This window comes from Gopherus evgoodei, chromosome 3 (assembly GCF_007399415.2).
Source record: "Gopherus evgoodei ecotype Sinaloan lineage chromosome 3, rGopEvg1_v1.p, whole genome shotgun sequence".
NCBI classification, from domain to species: domain Eukaryota; kingdom Metazoa; phylum Chordata; order Testudines; family Testudinidae; genus Gopherus; species Gopherus evgoodei.
In genome coordinates this window covers 175,632,142-175,653,458 of record NC_044324.1, presented here as the reverse complement: position 1 = coordinate 175,653,458, position 21,317 = coordinate 175,632,142, and the positions used below count along the sequence as shown (strand labels likewise).

Here is a 21,317-nt window from a genome sequence, read left to right as displayed (position 1 = left end):
AGACTTCCTGTGTGACCTTGAGTAAGTCACATAGTCTCACTGTGCCTCTGTTCCCTCTTCGTAAAACGGGGATAATAATGGATAATTCCTACTTCACAGGTGTGTTCTGAGGATAAATATACTGAAGATATGTGCGGCACTCTCATACTGTGTTAATGGGTAGAATAAGTAGGGGGTATATTCTCTGATAGATAAGTGGGGGATTCAGGAACAAAGGGTAATGCCTGAAACTTCGTAACTTGTTTCTAAAAACTGACTAAATTTCAAATTAACTGCATTCCTTTTAAACAAATCAAAGTCCTGCACTAGCCAGACACTTGTCTTTATTAGCTATGTGCCTAGGATTAAAAATTATATTGGTCTAAGGCTTGCTGTGTTAGATGCTGGGCCATTGCAAAAATTGCACTTCTGCTTAATGCCGGTTTTAAGGCCCATTATCTCACAAAAGACCAGGGTTAGACATACATAATTATTTAGAAATCTGGTTGTTTTTGAATTGTGAACCTTGAAAAATTCATGATATTGATAATCTCTCATTTTTTCTACATTTCCATTCCAACTGATTTTAGTGGTTACCATCTTGAGAATTGTAAGAGCTAAAATGAGTACTGTGCATCATCTGAAAAAGTCCCATATTTTCCACTTAACTTAGCATTTGTAACTCCTGAAGGTGGAGGCACAGACTGCTTTTATGCTGATAGCGGCAGCATAGGACTGAAATAGATGGACAAGCTTTGTTGGGAGAAGGAACTACAGTGATAGTCCAAAAAGGCCTGAATTTGTAGACCTTCAACACATCCTGCCAAAGCTATGTTTAGGAGGAGGGTCCAGATGGGGTTTTGGGTGGTAAAGATTTGCACAGCTATCAAGAAGTTTCCAAGTTATTCACTAACAAAAATTGGGTGATCTTCACTCTTGGAATTCCAATATTTTATAACTTTGGTAGACCAGTAATCTCATTTCAGGATCCATAAACTTAAGCATTTGCCCTGGACCGGTGATCGGAAAGGAGGACCTTTTCCAGGCCTGGACCCATTTGATTGCAGTGTCAGATCACTTCGTTACCTGAAATGCCAAAGGAACTATCATTGCTTTAGTCTTCATCTATTTAGCAAGTGTGTCTGGGATTGACTCTCTTGTGTTTATTGATCAGCCTTGATAAGAATGTCAGTTGGTATTTGATTATCATTTGCAGAGAGGTTTTAGTGTTTCTTTGGGGTTCCCCCCCCCTCCCCAGCATTAAACATTCGTATTTATAGTAAAACTCTTCAGACTTAACATTAATTCACTTTTGGGGAAAAAATGTACTATGAGAACTGCATTTTTAAAAGAGATCTAATTTCTAAATGATGATTGGACTATTTCTAACCTAACTGAGCTATGATCATTAAAGCTGTAGCTATTCAAATTTAACAACTAACTTGTGTTATCAGAGTTATGAATTTCAATCAAATTTTCAGTTCCTCTGCGAGGCAGATTGCTTGCCTTACAGTTTGAGCTCCCTTGGATATGAAAGGTATTTTTTGTCTGTTTTTACAAATATCTGTCTGACCGTTCAGAGTTTTCACTGCAGAACAGATATGCTTGGTTAGCTCCTGATCTCGCTCCTGTTGAAATCAGTGGAAAAACTCATGTGGACTTCATTGGTAGTTGGATGAGGCCTTCAGTCTGTGCAGTATTCTCACTTTGGGAGTAGATCCTCGATTTCCAACAGCCACCATTTCAAGTGGTGAATATCTTAGATGTAATGTTTTGATGATTAAAGTTATTAATTTGTCATCTTCATAGGGAATGGAAACTACTATATCAGGGTTTCTCAACTGGGGTTGCTGCTTGTGTAGGGAAAGCCCCTGGTGGGCTGAGACCGTTTGTTTACGTGCCCTGTCTGCAGGTCTGGCTGATCACGGCTCCCACTGGCTGCAGATTGCTGCTCCGGGCCAATGGGGGCAGTGATCCGCGGCCAGTGGGAGCCGTGATTGGCCAGACCTGCCGATGGGGCAGGTAAACAAACCTGCCTGGCCCGCCAGGGGCTTTCCCTACACAAGCTGTGACCCCAGTTTGAGAAACCCTGCATGATATGCTCTAATAGTCACTACCCATTAACTTAACTTAGGTTTGTTTTTTGTTTTTTTTAAATTTTAGATTACTTTAATTTCCACTGGTTAAATTCATCACCCTCAAATTGTCTGAAACTCTGCAGCTTGTGTGTTTACTCTCAGTTGGATCTGGATAATGCTCTTTTTGACTGTGTTCCTGGCTGACTTCCTTTTTCATACAAAGCCCGTACCATGTAGTTTCCAGAAATTTGTTGGCACCAAACCAATCCGATGCTGCTTGAATTGCACATTTGACAAAACATATGACAAAATTCTAATCTGACTCTAGAATGTTTATCTAGATAAGATTTAATTTTAAAAGCAATAATACATATTATTTGTATATGGTAGCATCTGGAAGCTCCAGTCATGGACCAGGACCCCTTTTTACTCTGCATTTCCCCACCCCTAGATCTATTTTTATGCAGCAATCTGTGCATTGGGAGGTCACATGGGGGGTGCTGTATAAAGTTTGGGTTCAGTGCTCATCCCTGAACTCTAATTCTGGCCTGATTTTAACTGTCACTATAATCCGGTATCATTTGATCCCATGACACTTGAGTACACAGTAATTTCATGAGTATGTTGCTCTATCTCACAGAGCATTAATTTAAAATATTAACAGAAAATAGGATCTGTGATACCTCTTATACCTGTAATGCTTCTTATATACCTATAAAATATCATATTGCATTTCACTAAATCAGGCTTGTTTTCAGGTGTTTCTGCGTTGGGTACATGAGATTAATATAAAAAGAGCCTGATTACATTTTGCTAGGCAACTTTCAAATATCCTGTGGGCTATTGTGTTTGTAAGTAAAGTGGCTTGTCATGGAAGAAATGAGAAGGACAAGAATATTCAACCTAAAATTATAATTTAAAGGTGTATCAGCTTCAAGAACACTTGTTAATTCTTTTTGTCCAGTATTGTTCCATGTAGCACCTAAAATGACTATAATTGAAAGAGATTGAAAGAACAGCACCTGTCCAATTTGTTTAGCATATATTTTACTAACTTTGTATATAGTCAGTTTCACAATATCTGCTCCCTGTCTCTCTTTTCTTAGTACTTCCCTTCCTCATTACAGCAAGTTTGTGTGGGGGTTTTAAACGGTAATACAGGGGAGAAAACCATGTTTAAAATAGGAAAAGTGACTGTAAAATCATGAATTTTCAAAGGTTTATTACCTGAAACTGCTTTGAATGCTTTCTTTTTATAACTGATTAGATTTCATGTTGATTATGTTCCTTTTAAAAGTCATATGCTTTCCGAAACACTTGTATATTGTGCATAGTATAATCCAGAACCCAAATTTATGTTTTTTCCTGGGCAGCTCGTAGTTATAATACTCCCATATCTTTCCCCACTACTTTCAACAGGTATATGTGAATCTCTTTGCCAACATGTCTGTATGTTGTCTTGTAGCAGCATGTGGTAAAATTCTTCTTGCAATGGAAAGAATTCCCAGATGGCTGCTATCAGAAATGGAATGCCCCAAACTCTGCAAAGCACCAAAATTTCAAGCCAAAAAACAGGCCCCTCCTAACTCTATTTTTTTCTTTTAATGTCTTTTACATCTTGTGGTACAAATGCTCCTGAAACTCATTGTGTTTCTTTTACTAGGACTAAACAAAGCTCTCTTTTTTTTTCCACGTAAATAGCTTAAAATATAAACGACTTCTGTTTCATCTCTTTACAGTCAAGTGTTAAGTAATGATTTTAGAGAATGAGGTTGCTGTTGATTTCTTTTTTTCACTAAAGCCCAGGTGAATGTTTATTTTCAGAATTTATATAATTCAGTTCTGGGCTTTGTTAGGTTAGCATGTATTCAAAGCTCTGTGCATGCCAACCCAAGCATTCCTTCTCATTTACACATCCACCTTCACAATAAACCCAAGAAAAGGTTGTAGGGATAGGGGAATTACTCACTCAGGTTGCTGAACTGTGGAATGCTCTTCCAGTTGTGCCCAAAATGCAAATCAATGTTTGTTGAGCCCAAGTTTCCCCTCTCTGCAGTAACTCCAATGTTTTACCCATGTAAAAGTTTGAATATTAACATCTGGAATCCATATGCTGTAAACAATTGATTGTAATGGTTGTTAACTGGAAATGGCCGTGTAGATTTTAGCCTACACAGCCTGGGTAGAGCTGTAAATAAATGAGATTGTGTATTGCTCCTAAAGTCAACAGCATAGATCTATCTCAAATATTCAGTTGTATTTCAATTTAGTCACTCTAACTTGAAGTCCAGGGTAAATGTGAATGTGTGTTGAATGACATGCTTATCATTAGGAGTAAGTGTTTGTGAAATTACCCTGGAGCAGAACAGGCACCTGTTGTACAATTGGCATGTTCTACAAGCTTTCACTTTAAAATACTTTCCTAAACCAAATTAATATGGAGTGTGTTGTTCAGAGAATGTAATTTACCCTGTTACGACAATTTTTGTATGAAGGGAGAGTTTGTGAAAGTTGCCAGATTGAGAGTCCAAGATGCTAACGGACAGAATAACATAAAACATAGTTTATAAAGTCTTCAGAACAAGGATCTTACTTCTGTGTCTGTTCCAGATCATGCATATTTATGATGCTCTATTATAGATGAAGTTGGTATCAACACCAATATTTTTCCATTATAAGCCTCTGTTTTCAATCGCTTCTTATATTGCCAATTTTTAATTGTTTGGGCTGCAATTTTCCTTACATGTTCTCTGCCTCAGGAGAATTTTTTTAAAGCTTCAGTGAAAAATCTTAGATATTCCAGAGAATAAGGTTAGAAAGAGTAGATAGTTCTGGCAATGTTAAAAAAAAATGTTTCCAACTGTGTCTTTGAAGAGCTTTTGCACTTTTGACGTTGGGAGCAGGAACTTGAAATTTAGCAGGGAAATTGTTGTCAGAGTCAGAAGTGCCTTTTATTATTTTCTTAGAAATCTCCCCGATTTATCCCAAGTTACAAGCACCTGAAAATCACCATTTGCCCTTGTTCAGTAGAGCTTATTCGAGTTGGCTGCTAAAATCACTGAACATTCTATCCACATGGGACATACTCGCCTACCCCAGAGTTTGACTTCTACACAGAAACGGCAGCATCAGCCAGCCCTTTTTGCTTAAGGAAAAGAGTGCTGTGCCAGGAGTCAAGAAGAGACGAATTCTAGGGCTTGTCTATACTTAAAATGCTACAGCAGCAGCACTTTGTTATAGACACTACCTATGCCGACGAGAGGGATTCTTTTGTCAGCAGAGGTAATCCACCTCTCGGAGAGGCGGTAGCTAGGTGGATGGAAGAATTCTACCGTCCACCTAGTGCTGTCTATACAGGGATGTAGGTTGACTTAGCTACGCCATTCAGGGGTGTGGATTTTTCACACCCCAAGCAATGTTGTTACGCTGCCCTAATTTTCTAGTGTAGACCAGGCCGTACTTTCAGATCTTCTACTTTTTGGTGTTCATAATTCCATGTACTTACATCTCTTCGTGTTGAGGAAAGTCTCAGATCGCTATCTTGAAAGTCAGGTAGTTCTAATTCCTCGCATTTTACAGATGGGGTAACTGAGATGCCACACAAGGTCACTTTGAATAGAGTGTATAATAGAATATGATCTCCACTATAGCTACCCAAGGCTTATCTACTCGTCCACACATGGCTTTTCAAAACAGCTGGCCTGGATTTATATGCTTAGGTGGGCTGTTGTTAACTGCTAGACCCATTCACTAGAGCCAGGAGTGGATCCCAGTATTTATAATTTCCAACGTTCTCCTGCTATCTAGCAAAATGTGTCGTGTTCCCCTCAAGTGACTGGTCCATACAGAGGTTAATGCTCTACTGCTGCTTCAGGCACTCCTTTAGCTGAAGTGGAAGGATTTTTTTTACTGTAATTTAAAGGTCCTGGGTTCCAACTCTGCTAATGATTGACCCAGAAAGGGGTTCCATATAAGGGAATTTCCTCAGTTTTCTGTTTGTTTTGTTTGTTTGTTTTGTGTAGGAGGGGGGTTAAAACCTTAAAATAACCAAAAACAAATCTGTGTTTAAAGGAATGTTGTAGCTGCAGAGTCAAACACTCAGAAATTAGGAAACACCAGAATTAAAAGTTGCCTCTGAAACCTCACTTTGACCAGTTTGTGCATATGCATTACGATAGTCTTGAATTACATGATCATTACTTGTTCCAGTGGGATACCTGCTTCATTCAGTGTACAATCTGGACAGTGAATGAGGCAGAGGGTTGTAAGAAAAGAACAGTGTTCTTCAGTGGTAAAGGCAACATGATTTCTGATTCTACCACATACTTTCTATGTGATGTTGCATAAGACTGTGGTGCGTTGGTACAGGTTAAGATTGCATAGACCAGTGCTTCTCAAAGCTGGTCCGCCACTTGTTCAGGGAAAGCCCCTGGCAGTCCGGGCCGGTTTGTTTATCTGCCGCGTCCTCAGGTTTGGCCGATCATGGCTCCCACTGGTCGCTGCTCCAGGCCAATGGGGGCTGCAGGAAGGGCGGCCAGTGCATCCCTCAGCCCACGCCTCTTCCTGCAGCCCCCATTGGCCTGGAGCAGCGAACCGTGGCCAGTGGGAGCTGCGATCGGCTGGACCTGCGGATGCGGCAGGTAAGACTGCCAGGGGCTTTCCCTGAACAAGCAGCAGCCCAACTTTGAGAAGCACTGGCATAGACAACAATAGTACTGGCATTGCCTAACTTTAGAGTGCTTGACTTTGCATCCTTAATTTTCCTAAAACATAGGGCTTTCTTTGTATGTATTAAGCAACATGACACAGGTAGTGTCAGTGCAGACATTCCCACACTGAACTGTTGATGTCCCTCGTACCTGTCCAGGAGCAGTTACTCTTAGGGCGGAAAAGAGAAGTTCCAGTCTTCTCCGACATTCAAAATTTTGCCTGTCTTACACTGCCAACAGGGTGCCAGTCGTGGTGGTGGTTACTGTGGAGTGTGTATGCAAATACCAATTAACCAGGAAAGCTTTGCCACAACTAAATACTATTTAAATAATAAATGCTAGTTATTAATTAAATTTTTTAGGTTTTTTTATCATCATAGAAACCTTTAATGAAGCTAAATTCTCCAGTGTTCACATTATGAGGGTTCATATTCTTCAACTTTTGAGTATGGCTTTTCAGTCCTCTCTCTGATGGCTTCTTGTCTTCTGTTCCCGACTCTTGGACAGGGAGCCATTGCAGCGGTACATAGGCCATGGAGGGAGTGTTAGCAGGCACGATAAAGCAAACCCAGCCATAACTATATAGACAGCCCAATCAAACTGTTCAGCGATGTAGCCATAGATAAAACCAATTACTGCAGAAACAAGAATGATCCCTCGAAAAATCTGTTCTGCTAGTTTTTGACCCTTGTAGTCCATCTGGGTGAGGATGGAACCGAATACATCCAGCATGGTGCTAGCGATGGAATTCACCTCGTCGGCTGCTTCCCCGCTCTTGCTGCTCTCCTTGGAATTGCCCGCCCCGCCCTGAGAAGCACAGGCCTCAGAGATGCTCCCAGCCTCCAAAAGGGAAACTTCAGGAGTATCCTGAGAGCCAAAGCCAGGCCCGGCCTGGGAGGTGGAGGCCTCAGTGGCACCGGCCTTGGAGGAGGAGGGAGGCGAGGTCTCGTGGGCGGCAGCCTCCCTGCCGGACTGGCTAGCTCGTGTTGACATTCCACCAGTGGCAGCCGAGTAGCGGGTCCAAGTCTGAAAGATAGGCGCTGAGCTGGCCGGGTAAAAAATTATTTGCAAGCTTGTCTCCAGCACTCCTATTCTACCAGGACCCCAGACAACACAAACTATGGTCAGACAGCTAATTCCAGTAGTGGATTCAGAAATGTCAAACGTATCAAATGACTTTTGTCAATTACATTTCACAGTTCTTTCATGGCAGTCAGTGTCGCCTATGTTTCAAACTTTCAGACTGCTGTCTTGAGCTTAATGGGTGCAATTGGAGATGTAGTTTGAATTAATTACACTTTAAGACAAAAATGTAAAAAAAAGAAAATTCTCTAGATGTAAAGCTATTGCTTAAAAATGTTTATATTAGAAATTCCTTCCTTGACAGGTACAAATAAACACTTACTGTAGGTGAAAGGTAACATGAGAGTGATGTCAATGCAGTGTCTGGTAGTTCATCTTTGATTATAAAGTGAAGGCAAGGGAAACCCAGTATGTTGGTTATAATTCCCAGGCTTGCAAAATGCTTGTTAATGTTCTACACTTCCAGATAAGGGTATCAATGTACTTTACACCAGAGGTGGGGAACCTTTTTTGTGTCAGGGGCCACTAACCCACCGAAAAAATAAATGGTGGGCTACACATGTTCAACTCACCTGCCGGGCTGTGGGGGGAGGAGGAGAGCTTGGGGCTTCTGGCACTCGTGGCTCCAACCCCGCACACGCGAAGCCCCGAGCCTCTGCGCGCGCACACACACACTCTCTCTGTCTCTCTCTCTGTCTCTCTCTCACACACACACACACACACACACACACACACACACACACACACACACACACACACACACACACACGAAGGGGCTGGAGCCATGAGTGCCAGCTCACCCCACCGTGGGGGGAAGCCCCAAACCTCCACACCCCCCGTAGGCTGCTGGTTGCCCACCCCTGCTGTACACCACACAGCCTCACAACTTCCATGTGAGATAGGTTATTGTAGTTGCAGATGGGGACACTGAGGCAGATAGAAGTTAAGTGACTTACCAAAAGTTTCTATATGTGTTAGTGGAAGAGCAGGGAGTAGAACCAATATTCTTACTCTGTCATGGGTTCTCACTGCGGGAGTTCACTCCCACCAAGAACTGTACTTTTGCTGATGTTGTCTCATCCTACAAGATTTAGAATATTTCCTTTCTTTTGCCTTTAAAAATACTGTATCAGTTGAATGACTGTGCTTTCCTCGTTCACTTAAACGTAGTTTCTGGCACACTAGTTATTCTAATTGTGTTTGCCAAGAGCAAGTTACATAACATGTATTGGTACAAGCAGTAAAAACAATGGCTAAAAGCAGAGGAATGCTCAGTTCTAAATTCCAGAATTACTTCATCACAAATATACAGATCTCTGCTGTGGTAGCATGGAGGCTGCACGGAGCTTGTTCTGCACTGGCCCCACGACACCCAAAAATTAGATGCCAATGCCATATTGCTGTGTTGTGCTGTATGGAGTGACATCCATTAATGATTATGTCCTCCTAGTCTTTTGGACCCTGACTTTACTCATTTTTCAAGACTTGGCTGGCAAGATTCAGCTCACTGTGAGTGAGTCTGAGCTCAGGTGATCGGCACTCACGGCTGGTCCACGCTGGGAACTTACGTCAGCATAGCTGTGTCCCTCCAGTGTGAAAAATCCACATCCCTGAGAGACGTGCTGCCCTAATCCCATGTGTTAACAGTGCTGGGTCGACAGAAGAATTCTTCCATCAACCTAGCTACCGCCTCTCGGGGCGGTGGATTAACTTCGCTGATGGGATAACCCTTCCTGTTGGCCTAGGTAGCATCTACACTGAAGTGCTACAGTGACTCAGCTGCTGCAGCTGCTGTTGTGGAGGTTTGTGTGGGCATTCCCTCGGATTTAGCCTAGCATAGGTGGAGCATCTTCTCCGCAAAGTGTACCCATGCCAGACCAGTTTGGTTGGATCCACACTAGTAGTGTGCTCATGGATAGGAGGCTCTAGGAAAGATGTGGAGGGGGTTGGCTGTCTTTTAGTGTTTTTCAGTTGACCATAAGTGCAGCTGCTGTCCTGGTACAGAAACATATCTGGTTTTGGGAACAGAATAGGGTTAGTCTGGGTGCTCTGGTGAGATAGAGGTCATCCCACTGCACTAAGAACTGCTGACTTAGCTTGTGTCCAGTGTGGTGTTGGCTGCCCAGATGTATTCTCAACGCTTCAAGCCAGTGTGAACATTTATCTTGTTTACATGTCTGATATCTTTTATAATGTTCTCGTGCTGTGCAAGCAAGCAAGTTTCCAAGAGATGCTGTGGATTAGATTGCCTTTATCAATTAATTCATGCAATACTTCTGAATATTATTGGTGCAAATATAAGAAGCCATATATGACATGTTCTCCAGCCTCTTCCATCTTTTAAAGTGATAAATGGGCCCCTGTTGGAACTCTGCAGTAAAACAAAATAACTTGAACATCACTAGGAAACAGCGATTCTTCAAATGTATTACTGTATATATACACATTGTTCTAGTCTCTTGAATGTCATAACCTGTTCGAAGAACAGTTTGCTTTACAGATGTGAAGCCCTTGCCTGTCCAAAACAGTCCTTTTGTGTAGCACTACACGCTAATGTTTACACACAGTGTTTTGTTTTCATTTGGGGATGTTCAGAAGAGACTTCAATACCACAGTAAAATCTGGAAGATGTGGACGAACAGCTGAGAGAAAGCTCAGAGCAATCATGTGGAATGAAAGCTTGTTTACTTGGCAAGTGCCAAGAATCAGTTTGTTTTTACTTCGATGAAACTAGATTATAGTATTAAAAACCGTAAGACATGAACGTTCTTGTGTAGATAAAGCATGTGATGAAATTAAACTTGAACTAACTGCTAATTATATGCAGATTTACTGCACATTTTCCTAGGACTTAATTTTGTTTGTTTGATATTACAACAGCAAATAGGTCAGTCTTGTATTTTCTTCAGTCTTCATTGACCCCTTCGCTTTTTCCTTCCTGCGATAGAAGTGCCCCACCATTAAGTGGGATGAACATGGGTTTTCTCCTAGTGGTAATATATTTAAAATTGATAAACCACCTGAAAGTAAATGTTCATCTTCCAGATTGAGACCTGCTGCCGCTTTCTAACTCTTTAGTTAATGCTTGCGCAAGTCTCTAATCAAACTTTACAAGTAATTCATTTACACAAGAGATGGTAGCTATACTGAAGTTCAGCATCTGGTTTTTGTTGAAGTCCTGTTTTCACCCAGGTGTTGCCGTTCAGTTGGCTGAGCCAAAAGGAGGCCCACTGGCTTGCTGAAGGTCAGATGATACTGGATTTGAATGCAGGCTTTTCTCCTGCCCAGCCGTTTGCTCTAATCCCCTAGAACTCACTGCTGCTGCCTCTTGTCCTTTATGTTTTTAAACGCACCATGTGGATTAAAATGTAGTAATCGTTTTCTGTTGCATTTTTCTTTAGCAAAAGCAGCTTATTGGAAAAACAAGCTGGATTTTTTTCCGTTGAGTATTTAGAGTTTTACTTCAGTGCTATATCCAGACTGTGGTGGTTATTAAAAGGGTTTAGCAAAGAAGGTTTTGTGAGTGGTTTCTTTTATCATTTTAGCCTCTCTTCCCTGACAGGGTAGATGATGAGATATAAAACAGCTGGGGCCCAGTCAAGCCCCAAATTATCTCGGCAACAATTTTCTTTTTAAACTGTTCTTGTGCATTCTGGCTATCGGCCAAAGCGAACACCACTCTGTCTTCTGGGCAGAGCTGTTCTGCAAGCAGCCGTAGAGGAGCCCACCCTGCATGCAGACAAAAGACACTCTTGGTATGGCTACTTGAGACTTTTATTACCCAGAGTTCATTGATGTTTGTATCCTGGAACAGACATTTGTGAAATATCCAAATTAGCCTTTACCAATGTGTTAACTGCTTTGAGTTAATTGGAAATCATTAAGACAAGGTGAAAAAGTCTAATATAGACAAACACTGCAGTAGGTGGAGGTCAGGTCTGATCTGCACACACTTTTTGTACTAGTATAACTGTTCAGGAGGGGTGTTTCTTTTACTGATCTAGTTATACCTAGTACAATCCCAAGTTATGCTGGGATAAAGGGGCCTATTCCCCTTCCCATATGGGAATAATTTATACTGATAACTGAGTCCATGCTGTGGGGGAAGCAGGTGTTACCAATTCCATACTGCAATGTAGTTACTGTAGTGTAACTTCTGTGTGTAGTCAAGCCCTCTGTGGCGTTAGTCAACTTCTCTGGAGGCCATAAGAGTAGGTGGAATCAGAGAAGAGGATGTTGCTGATTCTATGGTGGCTAGAGATGGGAGAACTACTCCTTGGAATAGGAAGTTGTGGAAGAAGATGTAAAGGCCATAAGGCATCCAAGCAGCAGCTGCCGAGGGTACTTTTTTCTGGATTGGGCTTTCGGAAACTGTTTTGAGATGGGTGTGAAATAATAAAATAACCAGTCTTATGAGAGGCATCTTTTTAATACAAGTGCAGGACAAGCTGTAATTCTAGACGAATGCTTCTGGTTTTTGACATCCATTAGCTTAAAGATCTCGCTCTTTCTGGGACAGATTTGTGTTCCCATAACTTGTATTCATTATGCAGAAATGCTTTCTTGCTAGTCTTTTTATATGTTTGCTCTTTACTAACTGACCTGAGTTCTCCAGTCTCTTTTTCCCAGGGCACTAAATCCTTATAATCTCCATTTGCTCTCTCCCTGAGATCACATGAAAGTAGGCTTATGCATATTGTGTTCATCTAGAAATGCACTGGAACAAGGGAAAAGCATGCATAAATTTGAAGAGACTGACTATATGCATTAGGCCAAGCAACAACCGTCAATATCTCATAGTATTCTCATTTCAGTTAATTCCTTGTGACAAGATTCGTTTAAGAAGATAGTATTAATATTGCCGTATCCCGAAGCACGTTACCACAATGTTATGTGTACGCTCTGTACACACCCTACAGCATCATGGAAGTGCAAGCGCTGAGGGGGTGACTGTTTACTAGTCAGTGATAGCAGTGCAAGGGGAGAAGATATTTTTAGCCAGGGACAGCAGGGAAAACCCCTACTTTTTATGTTTGTCTGTACAATCTCATCTCAGTAACCCTTCAATGGTAAACTGCATGTCACTCCTTTACTCCAAGCAGATATTGAGCCATCATGTTCCTTGAAATATTTCACACCGGAGGCTTAGATCACTAAACTCCCACTCTAGTACATGGAACAGTTTTGAGTGATTATCTTCAATAATAGGATATAGGTACAAATTTGTATAAACTGTGTTGCTTAAATTATTTCCACAGGGTGGTGCTGTTGCACCATCTGTGTTTTACCACATAATCTTTGGAGATCTGCTGCCTCCAATACATTAAATAAGCTAACCAAAACTCCTTGTCACCCTTCTTTTTATTAACCCCTGAGCCTTTAAATATTGCCTCAGTTAAACCATTTTCATGCAGAAGCAAATTTGGAATCAAGGTGCTGTTGGCTTGCTGACCATAGATCAAATTTCCATTTCTTTTGGAAGCATCTTTGTACCATATGCAGGCCCAGGTAGTGAGGCAGTAATAACCCACATAAAGGGGATTTGGTTCACAAATCACAAAATATGTTAAATGTTAAATTTGTTTTTTACAAAGCTTTTATTAAATCCATATTTGTATTGCAGAAATGTGCCAAAAATGTTCTAATGAAACATCACCTGGGGGTTAATAAATGATATCATGAGTCCATTTTGATTGCCAAAGATGATTTTACTAAAGGAAGCCATGCCCAGGGTTGACTCTGTTTAGTCCATGAAAAATAATTGTTTTGTTTCCATATTTATTTTATTGCTGTCAAGTTTTTTACTTGCATGCTTGTTTGCATTGAAAGAAATGAAGTCAGCCCTCAGTTTGTCTGTGTCTTTGCATACATTGTAAACGTGGGTTTGGGGAGTGGGAGCGGGTATTGTGGAGGATCGGAATCCTTCAGACTGTCTGATTTCCTCATTCACCTTTTTGGTTTTTGTTTTATCGTAATCAGGGTGAAGTGAAACCTGATGAAGAGCCAGCATGGAACATACTCCGTGACGATTTCATGATGGGAGCATCTATGAAAGACTGGGATAAAGAGAGTGACAGGGAAAGCTTCACTGGACAAGATGGACTAAGGCAGGATAGTGACAGTGACTGATGGAGGAAATAAAAGAACATTCAAGATAAAATGTTAGTTTACTTGAATAAAAAGCTCTACATTCTGTGAATGCACAGCTTTTGGGGACTGTAGTGATGCCTATTTTAAGGAAAACAAAGACATCCTTAGGTTTGGGTGTGGCTTCTTTCCTCATTCACTTCGAACTTTTATTTACCAAAACTTCACTCTCTATACTGAAATCCTGAAATATTTTCCAAAACATGTATAATTTTCAACATATTTCCAAAACATTTTGTACAGTCAAAATAGTGGCACCTGCCCAATGAAAGATATGTTTTGCCAAGGTCATTAAAAGTGAATACATTGGTCATGGCTATTGACGTATTATTGTGCCTGAATTTCCAAAGCTAGGTTGCACCTTGAAAAGGTGTCAGCAATTTGTAAAAGAAATGACTTACAATAAACATAAAAATTCCATCTCTTTGTAAAGTTACTGGTCTCTTGTAGAGTCTGCAGTCCTTGAAAGATTTTGTAGATAATAAAGCCAAGAAAGATTTTGTAGATAATAAAGAAAGCTAACCACTAATGTCATAGTACTGGTCTCTGAGCATTGATTTCATGGGAAACAGTCATAGAAACTTAATTTAAAAAAAGAAACCGAGCCTTATGACTGATGTCATCTCTTTATATTTTCCCTTTATTTTTTTGCAAGTCTTAAGTTAATCTCAGTATGAGACTGGTGGGAGAGGAAAGGAGCTCTCACTTTTTATTTTATTTTTTTACAATAAATAAAACTTGGGGGGGGCAATGTTGAGATTTGAATGTTCCACATTCAGAAAGCAACCTCACCTGCAAGGTCCATGGCATAATTGATGTGACAGCTGTACAGCTTGATTAATTAATGGTTTTATAAAGTGCGGTCTGCATGGTGTTGAACTGTGTCAAGGAATAGTCACTGCTCTGAATTGCTTTTAGTATGAGGGGCAGATTCTCAGCTGGAGTTCATCATAGGACCTAACCAGTTTACCCCATTGGTAATCCAGTCCTTAAGGTACAATGGGTACAGTACATATACATGCAAAGAAGGGATAGTTTTGTGGATAAGGAAGAAAAGTAAGAACCAGGGGACTGAATACTCTCTTCCGCCCATCATAGACTTGCTGTGAGATCTTGTGTAGGTCAGTACCTCAGTTCCCCAATTGTAAAATGAAGATGATGATACTTATAATAGGGTTTTAAGCATAATTCATTGATATTTCAAACAACTTTGTGATGATCTGGAAGTTGTTACACTGCCAAGTATTCTTGAGTCTGCTGCTATGGATTTCTCATGAACCTTTGTATCTTATTATATGCAGAGCACTGAGTATCTTCACTAATTTAAAGAAAATATTTTAAGTAGTCCCTTATTCAGCATCTAAGTGAAAATATAAAGGACTTCATTGATGTAATAGAGGCAAACTACAAATGTTAAATTGGATTTAAATTTCTTAAATAAGATGAGTGGAGGGATTTGTATATATTATACCATGTAAATATAATATATATATCTAATTCATAAACTCAGCCCCTAACAACTGGCAGTAGTTCTGTTACACTGTAGCCTGTTCATGCATCTGGTATATATTGTAGCATAATTCTTTGAGGAGAACTCGAAGCTAACAGCAGAAATGTTTACGTTTTCAAACTGGTTTGAGTGTTAAGTGTATTAGATATCTAAGGAGACATTAGCTTGTGGCCTCATGATTATTATCACAAATGAGGGCATGTACCCAAAATATAGAGTGGCAAAACCACAAAAGTTTGATGTACATTTATCCCAACTTCTGAGGATTTGACATCTGTATAGTTATTAAATTAGTAGAATTGACATCTCATTATTTCACTGTAAACAAATATTTTTAAAATAAGGTAATATACTTTGAATCTTATAAAGTACCATTATAGTCTCACATCACATTTCTTGGTTTCTGCAGAGTTTAATTACTTTATGAGTAAAATCTTCATGGGCAGCCTTAAGTCTATAGCTTTACTGAACAAAGAGTTGATGATGCTGATTTGAATTTTCTCTGTGGTTTGATCTTAAGGCCTGGTACTGACTTACATCCAGCATGTAAGTCTTGTTTGATATCAGTAATATCCAGCTCTGACCAGTGACTCATTGAGATCAACTACTTTAAAAAGATGATTTTTCCTACCAGAAAGTTTCTTGAGAAACAATAGTATATTTTGAAATGACTAAATTTTATAAAATTCTTTTTAGCGAACATTTCCATATTCTTTTAAGTTTTCAAAACTTGTTTGTATGCACTTAGGTTTTTGCAGTAAAGCTGTAAGTGACCAAAGCATTGAGTGGCCATTTATAAATATTTTTAAGAAAAATATGGAGAGATTATACATAAACGATAATGTCTTAAAAGCTATACTTTTAGATCGCCCATCAGCGCCTAAGTGGTGTGTGTGTAGGCCACATGTAATTGCCTTTCAAATCCCTTAACATTCATAACTCTGACCTTTTTCATGTACTACTTCACAGACTGCCTAACCAACCCTCTTACCCTATAAAGCCTCCTTGCTTTTTCCTTTGGGTTGCATACAATATGCTGATGAATAATTAAAATCTAAATCTGAGCCCTGATTGTTTAAAATTAATCTTAAATTGATGCTTTACTTGGACTGAAATTTACAAAGCATCAGCATGTCCGTGCGCTGTTTGAATTGCTACATTATTGTTTAGCTTTCAGTGAAGGACATATATGTGAACTTCAATCCTGCAGCTTTGGTGGTCAGTAGATTACTTGGGGGGGGGGGGGAAATGTTTGGAGGACATGCAAATATTGTAATATTTCATCAAAAACAAATCTTTTCCTCCCACCACTATCTTCTCCATCCAAAGCAATTCTGAAACTTATTTCAAGGCACAGAAATGGTCCACTTAGCTTACTGCCTTCTACCTTCTCTGCACCCGAACCATTTCCATGAACACAAATCCTGCCTTATAATTTGGTATTGTGGTTTTAAGCTGAGGATTTAAATGTGTAGTAAAAGTAGATTCCTGTTGTATAGGAGTAACTCTGAGACTGATTTCTTTTCACAAGAGGGGAAGGATGATCAGAACCGTGGGCTCAGTAGATGCTCAACACCTCTGGAATAGCTTGGAAGAGACAGAGCTAGAACCCACGTCTGCTGACTCCCAGCCCTACCCCTTTCCCACGGAGTCATTCAGCCTGCCCTCCCTAGCAGTGGTGTCTTCCTCTGCTATCGCAGAGAGAGCAGAACTTGGTTCTCAAGCTATCTCCTGCTCCCATGAGTTTCCAGGCTTCAGAAGAGTTGTGCTACTGCATGAAGGAAGGAGTTCATGATCCTACTTACCATTATATGGTGTCTTTTTGCATCCATAGAAATAAAGACACCTAGGGCTGCTTCCAGATGTGCAAGGCACCAGGTAGGCTCCATAATATGCACATCTGGAAAAGGATTCTTTGCTGCATGGATTGCAGACAATACATTTTCATGGGGAGAGGAGCAGTTCACCGTAATCTGTTGGTTAATTTTGCCTTCATCTTCCGATCACTGTTGGCTTCTCTTTCTGTGAGGAAAACATCTTCTCATAGCGGTGCTTTGGGTCTGCCCCTGAGGGAAAACTTTTGATGGGGTGACCTTGGGGTCTGTTTTGTATTCTGTACTAATTTTACTGAGCCACAGAGAGGCTCCAGAAACTTCCCTGCTATGGCTGCTTGAGTGAAGAGAGCTCCTGCCTCTCTCTGGCTGGTGATCTCTTGGTTCGGGGCTGAGGACCTCCATGTCCCTTGAACTATCTCTGCAGTCACCACCAGGGAGGAAGGCAGTAGCCATTTCAAATCTAGCTCTTTCATGGTTAGAAGAAAGACAAACCCCTTAACTCTTATTAAATGGGTCCTGGCCTCCTTAATAACCAGACTGAACAGTCATCAACTTTGCTTTCTTCCAGCCCTTGCAAACCGATCAATGACTTTTTCAGGACTTGGTACAAGAAAGAAGCAGGGGAAGGCTTGAAATGTCAGGGAGCTTTGAGATCTTGTTAAATTTTGATCATACTTGAAGCAAATGTACAGAGATCCTAAAGCCAAACGAGGTTCACATTAAACATATAGGCAATGAGCAGATGCTTACAACCTTAGCCATGGGTTTTGCATTCTGCAGTAGATGGGAGGATTGTGAATGGTGGTTTTCCAAGAAGGCAGTTGAAAACCTGGTGACCTGCTTTCTGATATACAGGAGATGCTTGAAGGGGAATGTTCTGAATAAGATAATACCACAGGGCAAATAATGTAGTAAAAATTACATTTGGGGAATGAGGGGGTAGGGTAAGCTTCCTGAGCTGTCTTACAACAGGTGTTTGCTTTCAAAGGCAGTTGTTTCTTATCGCTCTTATCTTTGGGTACACATTGACTGAACAGAGCTTGACTCGAAATGTGCAGTTTCAGCACTAAATAAAATACTTACTTTTATCCTCATGCAACATTTTCAATCTTTAGAGTGAGTTCAGTCACCCTAACACCTTTATAACTTGTGTGCTGCCAAATGCTTTAATAAGTTTAAAGGGGACCTTTTCAAAAGCTTCTAAGGGATTTAGCATCACATGACTTTCAGTGGGATTCTAAATCCCTTAGGTGCTTTTGGAAATCTTCCGATAAATCAACAATATTTTGTTATAGTTTCATAGTTCATCCATTCCAGTGAGAGGACCAATAGCCGCTTCATGGCAGAGATTCTCATGCACCAGCATGCAGCTTTTCAGTAGTAATCTTAAAGTTCTATTTTCAGCATTTCTATTGATTGTAAAACTGCTAGATAGGTCTGCATCCTGCAAAAACTTACATCCAAGGGGTCTCATTCTGTAAATTGCATACATAAGTCTTTGCAGGCTTACAGCCCTAATAACTTTAAAGGAGAGGTGCACTGGTTGCATTTGATATTAAGATTCCATATATAAATGGTTAATACATGAGTAGTGTGTGTCATAGATGGTTACAAGCACATCGGTAGAAGGTGTTGTCGATGGTTATATACCATGGTTGTAAACAACATCTTGACCTATCCAAATCTGTAACATACATTAAAAACATCTGTTAACCTGTTATAAGCTATCTTATAAATGTCATTTTAATATGACGTGACTGATGTAGTTAGTTTGGTGAGTGAGTTTATCTCTTTGTCAACTGCAGTTCTGTTATCCCCATCTGAAGAGAGACAGTGCAGTTCTTAATTTGAAGTTTTCTGAAGTATTTCCTTTGCCATAATCTTTTCTGGGATGGGCAGGAGATATAGTGAATGAATGTGTGAATTAATGAATATAGTGTGAATTAAATGAATGTTACTGATTATTGCCTGGCATATCCGTGCCTCTAACCACATAATGAATTTTAGTTAACACATGTCTTTATAAAGTCATTTCTTTATATGAGAGAAGTAGTTCCTTTTTTTTTTGTATGCTATGTAGATGATAAATACATGTAAAACATGTATATGTTAAATAATCTATTAGAAAAGAGCAGACTAGGTTGTAGAACAAGGATGAGGATCCAGGAATTCTAGCTTTTATTCACAACTCTGCCACTGATTAAGTGACCTTCCCAAACACCTCCAAGGAATTTTTAGACACGAGCTTTCCCCATTCTGTTATCAGGGACATATGGGGAGATCCCTGCAACTGTGCAGGCTTTTCCATGATCAGAACCTTAATAAATATTTCTAAAGTGCTTTTAGATTCGAGGATAAAAGACACTATGTAACAGCAAGATGTTAATAACATTCAGAAAGTGTGCCGGGTATGCTTTGTATAATACATTTTTTTAAGACAGAATGAAAAATTCAGTAAAACCCTGTTAATCTCTGCGCTACTTTTTATTTTGCAGGCACAAGACTGAATATTTCTTTATAAAACATGTGGTTTCAGAAAATTGCTGTAGGCTAGTAGCTTGCAAGTGGTGCTATTGATTAGCATCATATCACAGTAGGACCGTGCTAATGCTAGTGACTTAAGCCCATAGAGTCTGATCCTTAGATACATTCAGGTCTCTTAACAGTGCCAGTACAGTGTGTCAGACCCATAGAGTGTAAGCACACAATCAAATAATATTTTAAAACAGACAACAGTGAAGTAATACATGGAAATTCAGTCATGGAGCTTTGGATAGCGAAGGCCCCGGTTCTTGCAAGGTACCCTTCTCTCCCATTGCCGCACCTTGCAGGATCATGTGTGAACCTGCCAACTCGACACCTGTTTGTCATCACCACATCAGCTCAACAGAAGTATAGTCTTTATTATATGGTTAGTTTTCCGTGGTATTATTAATTGCCTGGGAATTTTTTTGTTTTTAAATTTTTGGTGCCAAAATGAAGGATTAAAAAATAAATTAAGTGAAATGTATTTAGTATTGAAACAATCCAGTGAGGAATGTTCAACAGTTTTTAGGTAGATGAAATAGGAAATTCAACCTACTGCCTGTGTCCTTTTAAATTCAAGTTCCTTTAAAGTTTGTTCTTTGTGAGGTAAAAGATGATTGTATGTCTGTATAACATACATAAGGCTAAAGGCTTGATGCTGGTAGACACACGGCACCCGCAGACTTATTGGTTTGAGTGGGTGTTGGAACATTCTGTAGGATTGGATACAACGCACATAATCTAGACTTGGTCCAGGAGACAAAAGTTTTCCTTATAGGTCACAGAACTCAATTTTGGCCTCTCGTACAGTGCCATACCAAATCCAAGGGATGATTGTAGCCTTCCTATGTCATGCTAGCATACAGTACTGGTAGATGAGCCTCCAGTGATAGGGGTGGCCAATATTATCAAGGGGGCAATTTAGTCAAGGTAAATTGATAGCAAGACTGACATTGGGAACTTCCTTGTGCCTGTATATAGCGCACTCCTTCCTGCAGCTTGAATTTTGGCAGCTGGGTGTATGATTCTATCTAGCTACTTGAGAATAAAAACCATAGACTGGCCCCTTGAGACTTGAACACACACAACCCGTCTGAGCTGCTGCTGATTCAGTAGGCCAAGCGTAGGGCCAAACCACGACACAGCCTGCTAGTGATCTACACTGGTGAATAGAGCTTTATAGGACAGATGAGCTGTAGCCTGAGCTCTGGAAATGACACCCAAGGTGCCACAGGCAAAGTCACTTCACCTCTGTGCCTTAATTTCCCCCAGCTGTAGCATGCAGTTAATATTTGGCCCTGTTTGTGAAGCGGTAAGGAATTACACGGATCTACAGCGGCTGAGGCCCAAAACATTTAATAAAAATTTTAATGAAGAGGTTTTTTAAATTGCTGATTCCAGCTCTGTTTTAGAGTGAAGAGGGACAGGCATCTGAAGGGAAAAGGATTTA

At 40.2% G+C, this 21,317-nt stretch overlaps 2 protein-coding genes across 2 annotated transcripts in view; one reads left to right on the top strand and one right to left on the bottom strand.

Moving 5' to 3' along the window:
• RRP15 (ribosomal RNA processing 15 homolog) overlaps positions 1 to 14,416 on the top strand; it is a 45,157-nt gene extending 30,741 nt beyond the window's left edge. The window contains exon 5 of the mRNA XM_030557490.1: positions 13,829 to 14,416. Coding sequence (XP_030413350.1) covers positions 13,829 to 13,978 — 150 coding nt within the window. The 3' untranslated portion in view covers positions 13,979 to 14,416. The remainder of the gene's footprint in view (positions 1 to 13,828) is intronic.
• LOC115647628 (signal peptidase complex subunit 1-like) lies at positions 7,125 to 7,535 on the bottom strand. Its single transcript, XM_030554327.1, is given in 2 exon segments — positions 7,125 to 7,285; positions 7,288 to 7,535. Coding segments are annotated over 2 exon segments (372 nt in total). The 5' UTR covers positions 7,499 to 7,535.
• Positions 14,417 to 21,317: the final 6,901 nt, after the last annotated feature.